The sequence below is a fragment of the Musca autumnalis genome, unplaced genomic scaffold (assembly GCF_047663935.1).
Source record: "Musca autumnalis isolate F117 unplaced genomic scaffold, ASM4766393v1 scaffold_5, whole genome shotgun sequence".
Taxonomy (NCBI): Eukaryota; Metazoa; Arthropoda; class Insecta; order Diptera; family Muscidae; genus Musca; species Musca autumnalis.
In genome coordinates, this window is record NW_027412088.1 from 114926961 (window position 1) to 114932685 (window position 5725).

At 34.6% G+C, this 5725-nt stretch overlaps 1 protein-coding gene across 1 annotated transcript; it reads left to right on the forward strand.

Moving 5' to 3' along the window:
- The first annotated feature begins 252 nt into the window (after positions 1-252).
- On the forward strand, positions 253-3356 carry LOC141404663 (maltase A1-like). Its single transcript, XM_073988205.1, has 4 exons — positions 253-1502; positions 1562-1905; positions 1977-2117; positions 3217-3356. Exons 1-4 carry the CDS (start codon positions 333-335, stop codon positions 3284-3286), a joined length of 1725 nt encoding a protein of 574 aa, XP_073844306.1. The 5' UTR covers positions 253-332; the 3' UTR covers positions 3287-3356.
- The last annotated feature ends 2369 nt before the right edge of the window (positions 3357-5725 follow it).

Consider the following 5725-nt stretch of genomic DNA (forward strand, 5'->3'; position numbering starts at 1 on the left):
TCGGCAACTGCAAGTGAAATTTTATACTATTACTTAAAAAATTAAGTATTGTGGTAGAATTTATCATATAATCAGAACGAACAACAACGTTCAACAGGCCAATATTTTTTTTGAGCTACGTTATTTGTCATAAAACAAATTTTCATATCTTGTAAACATACACCACGCGATGAACTATAATTATTATTTTTATATTATAACAAAGTAAATATTACTTGATCACTTAAATTAAATATTGAAGTGTCTGATTGTAAAGAGTTGTTAACTACGATATCATATAAAATCACAAAAGAACAGAAGTTCTTTTCAGTAAGGTTCGTAAAATCAGTGCAATGAAATCGTTAGTTTTTATTGTACTGACATTGTCTGTGGTCAACGCAAAGGATTGGTGGGAAAATGGAAATTTCTATCAAGTTTACCCACGTTCATTTAGGGACAGTGACGGTGATGGCATTGGCGACTTGAATGGTGTTACCGAAAAACTAGAATATCTTAAGGACATTGGATTTACTGGCATATGGTTGTCGCCGATATTTAAATCGCCAATGGTAGACTTTGGATACGATATCTCTGACTTCTATGCGATCCACCCGGAGTATGGTACTATGGAAGATTTCAAAAATCTGATAAAACGAGCGAAAGAAGTGGGAATACGTGTAATTTTGGATTTTGTTCCTAATCACACCAGCGATGAATGCGAGTGGTTCCAGAAATCGGTTAATCGAACTGAAGGTTATGAGGATTTTTACGTGTGGCACAATGGTAAAATTGATGCCAATGGACAACGACAACCTCCCAGTAATTGGAAGAGTGCGTTTCGTTACAGTGCTTGGGAGTGGAATGAACAAAGACAACAGTACTACTTACATCAGTTCTCTGTTAAGCAAGCTGACTTGAATTTTAGGAATCCTTTGGTGGTGAACAAAATGAAGGAAGTCATGCGCTATTGGTTGGATATGGGAATTTCTGGTTTCCGCATTGACGCCTTGCCATTCATGTTTGAAAAAGGCCCCGATGAAAATGGAAATTTTCCTGATGAGCCCGTTATCAACGATGTCAGTATCTGTCCAGACCCCGACGACTGGTGCTATTTGAATCACACCTATACACAGAATCAACCAGAATCTATAGAAATGGTCTATCAATGGAGAGAATTGACAGAGGAATATAAGAAGGAGCATGGCGGTAGTACGCGACTTCTTCTTACAGAGGCTTACACAACCTTTGAAAATCTGATGCTTTATTATGGCAATGGTGTTCGCAATGGTTCCATGATACCATTCAATTTCTACTTTATGCAAAACATTTTGAAGAATTCGACTGCAGCAGAAATAAAAGACAATATTTTGAAATGGATTAACTCGATGCCGAAGGATGTATTAGCAAACTGGGTGCTAGGCAATCATGATAATCCCCGATACTCTACTCGCTTGGGCGAGAGTCGTATGGATCTGTTCACAATTTTGCTGCAAACCTTACCGGGAAATGCCGTAACCTACTACGTATGTATTTTTCACTTATAGTATGGAAAAAAATTGAAACATTATTCACTCTTTATCAGGGAGAAGAAATTGGAATGGTCAATGGTAGGGTTACATGGGAGGAAACTGTCGATACCCAAGGTTGTAGTTCTAGCCCCCAAACGTATGAGAGTTATTCCCGTGATCCCGAAAGAACACCCTATCAGTGGGATGCATCAAACAAGGCTGGATTTACCAGAGGCGATCAAACTTGGCTACCAGTTGCTAGCAATTACAAAGAAAGCAATGCCCTGAGCCAGTCACGAACCCCACGCAGCCACTTACAGTTGTTTAAACAGTTAATTAGATTGCGGCAGGAACCCTCGATGCAAGACGGTCCACTTGAGATAAAGTCCATACTTGATGACATTCTTATCTACTCGCGGTAAGTACAAATCACGGTTGTTGTTGCCACATAAGTACCCTTATTCATTGAGTTAACAACATTCATTTTAGGCAACTACCAGGCAACGATATGTACGTCATTGTTTTGAACCTTAGCAACAGCACGCAAACCTTTGACGTGAATGACCACTTCAAAATTGGCAGCAAGGCCGAAGTGATTTGTTCGTCCATGCAATCAAAATATATTGAAGGGTAAGATTTGCAACAAACACACTCATTTATACATAAATGCTACGCACGTCGTTAGGTGAGCACGTGCTCACAAGTGAACACACTTGCCAAAGAACACGTGTCTCTAGTAAATTTTATGGGTTAGTTTGAGTCCTTGGTTGGCTAACAATAACTAAATTGGTTGAAACCAAAAATTGGCGGCATACAGAGTTGTATTTTAAAGTGCTACCAATTTATTTTTATTTACTAACAAGGATTGATGGTGGTACCAGTACTCATTTGGGAGTCAAACGTTGTTATTTTTGATAATTACACTGTGCTACAGTGAAAATTTGCAGGGGTTCTAATGCATAAATTCGGTTTTGTGGGAGTCCATAGAAGACGAAAATACCTTTGGTTTCTTTGGGTCACTTCGGGTTTTGATTTTATAACGGTAAATGTATTGAAAATGGGCTTTCTTGGATTTTCAAATTTAAACGGACATTATTTCTTTTTTCATTACAACTTTTTACCGTTATAAAATCAAAACCGGAAGTGACCCAAAGTAACCAAAGGTATTTTCGTCTTCTATGGACTCCCACAAAACCGAATTTGTGCATCAGAAATCCTGCAAAAAAAATTGTGTCCACTTTTGTATCACAGTGTTATTATTACTTATAATATACACATTCCAGCAAAAAAAAAAAAAAAATACAAACCCCCTAACCCCATACTCATTATTTTAACAAGGACATGTCGCGTGAAGTAAGTACTTATTTTTTAACCACTTAAATAAGTAAACGCGACTTTTAGTAACTACCTTTAAAAGTACTTATTTAAGTGACCAAAAAATTAATACTTATTTAGCGCGACATGCCCTATTAATAATAATGGGTTAGTAGCGGGTTTTGTAATGAGTATTTTTGCTGGGTTGCTACGAACAACGTTAATGACGTTTTGGACTTAAAAATGATAAGGTATTTTCTGACGCATAACTATGTGTTTGCCAGTTGGAAAAATTGAAATTGAAGTATGCTTGTTTATTATTTGTTCATTATTTGATCGGCTCTGTCGACCACAGGCTTTCTTATGTTTGTTTTGATTTGTATAAACAATTAATGATCATAATTTTTCTTTTTAGACAAGTCTTAGATGTCTCCAATTTCGAAGCTGAAGGCAATGTCGGCGTTGTATTGGTTAACGTTAATTAAATGTATTACTTTAAACGCTATTGAATTTATTATAAAATTTGAAAATAAATAAAATCCTCAAAAAATCACAGTGAGAATACTTTACATAGATCTACCGTACCTTGCGACTACAACCGAAAAGAATTTTAAGAACATCTATTAATTGTCAAAAAAAAAAAAAAAGAAAATCGCGCAATTAACTTTGAAATCATAAATGAAAATGTTAATTTTCAGTTTTTGATCGGTATTGGTTTTTTAAGATATATTTCATGAAATACAACAATTAACCATTTTACAAAAACAACATACATATGTAGTTGTTATTAAAAATAAAATGTCAAAGAAAATATTGTTCTTAAAATGTTCTTAGGATAAATAGAAATAGCCAAAAATGTGTATAAAAACTTCTAAATACCTCACTGGGAACCCCAAATATCTAAGTTTAACTAACTCGGTCAGCTCAAAACTAAAACATTCTAAAATCGGTGCTAAATTTATATGTGACCATACTAAAACATAGATCTATGTCCGCAATTTTTGGTGGAGAAGTTTTTTTTCAAACTAAATGCCATATGACATCCAAACACCTTAAATGGGGCGATAGCATTATATGGGCCGTATTCGATAACATTGACCTATTTCCACAATTTTAGGTTGATAAGTATTTTGACCACTAGGAACCCAAAGTGCCAAATTATAGCTAATGCTGTCTTATAATGTAGTTAAACACGTCGAAATACCTGGCATCGGGTGGTGTTGTTTTATGGAGGCTATTCCAAAACACGAAGGTACGTCAATAATTTTTTGTAGATAAGTTTTCTGACAGCCAGGAACACTAAATGTTAAATTATAGCAAATTACGGACTTTTTCCATAGTTTTTCCCAAATTATAGCCAATTTGGTCTGAAAATGAAGCTAAAATTTCAAAATACCAGAAATCGGGTGGTGCCGTTTTATGGAGGCTATACCAAAACCTGAAGATATGTCCACAATTTTTGTTGAATAAGTTCCCAGCAAAATTTTAGGGAAGTGATTCCATGCGATGCCATGATTTCAGTGGATCTTTTGCATTCGTTCAAATGAAGTGGTGAAGAATTCGATCTTTTCATCAGCATTTGAATCCATTCAAAGGAAGTAGTTAAAGATCCGATCTTTTCATCAAAATTTAAACCATTCCATCGATCCACGAGAGATGAAGTTTATGTATTTATTTACTTATCTAAATATGTTTAAAGCTAAAGCTTATATTTGTGTCCAAAATGCGCCATAAATTGTTCAACATTCAAATTTTATCATGATAATGACCCCAACCAAAAATCACACATTGTTCGAGAATGGATGCTACTATAACTGTTCAAAAGTGATTCAAACACCTCCCCAATCCCCGGATTTGAATCATATAGAAAATTTATGGAGCATTTTGGTGACAAATATAAGAAGTCATAACATCTAAAGTATAGGAACCTTGAAAAATGCCTTGAAAGAAGAATGGAGAAAAATTCACATTTCTTGCACAAAAAGGATAACATCATATCATGCCTAGTGCTAAACATCTAAGAAATACTTTTTGTTTAATAAAACTTTAGTGTGGATATTTTTCACTGTGAGGTAGAAATCGATGTTCGGCTCTTGGTTCCAAAAGCAAATGGAAAATTTTTTTAAAGTTTTTGCCTTTTTAGGGGCGAAGGCCATTATTTGTGAGATTTAATTAATTTAATTAATCGAGCTTTTTTTTTTTTTTTTTTTTTTTTTTTTTTTTTTTTTTTTATGACCTAAGGAGATTACATTGAAAAATTGATATCTAGCGAAGTCCTACACACACACATCAACCACTATGCGACGATCGTTTCGTTAGCTGGTTAGGCTAACATCATCAGGCATATTAATGTCTTATTAAACCACAAATGTCTATTAAACCACAATCCACTTAAAAAATCTTTCGATTTGAAAGACATATATACAGTCTACGATGGAAAAAAGCTATCGACTGTAATATGAATGTAACATTGAAAAAAAAAAAAAATTGATTTCTGGAATAGAAGGGGGACAAATGAGTCGTCTTTGGAAATAAAAAGCTGCAATTTGAACTTCACAAATGCAAAATTTGCAATCTTGGATGTATAAATAGGAGCTCCAAATGGCGAAAATTGTCTAGCAACAACAACACATTAATATGCCTGATGATGTTAGCCTAACCAGCTAACGAAACGATCGTCGCATAGTGGTTGATGTGTGTGTGTAGGACTTCGCTAGATATCAATTTTTCAATGTAATCTCCTTAGGTCATAAAAAAAAAAAAAAAAAAAAGCTCGATTAATTAAATTAATTAAATGGAAAATTATTTATGAAATTGGTGTCTGTAAATCTAAAGATTTTGGCACATGCCGCAGTGATGCTGAGGAACTCAACAAAACGTTTGTCAATATTCCAATTATTCAGGCCGAAAACTCGTTCTATGAC

What these genes read in the sequence shown, in the direction of transcription:
- LOC141404663 (XM_073988205.1), top strand. Translation starts at nt 333, where the DNA reads ATGAAATCGTTAGTTTTTATTGTACTGACATTGTCTGTGGTCAACGCA. An exon ending in GACATTCTTATCTACTCGCG is followed by an intron (nt 1,906 to 1,976) that starts GTAAGTACAAAT and finishes CATTCATTTTAG; the next exon opens with GCAACTACCAGGCAACGATA. An exon ending in CAATCAAAATATATTGAAGG is followed by an intron (nt 2,118 to 3,216) that starts GTAAGATTTGCA and finishes TTTTCTTTTTAG; the next exon opens with ACAAGTCTTAGATGTCTCCA.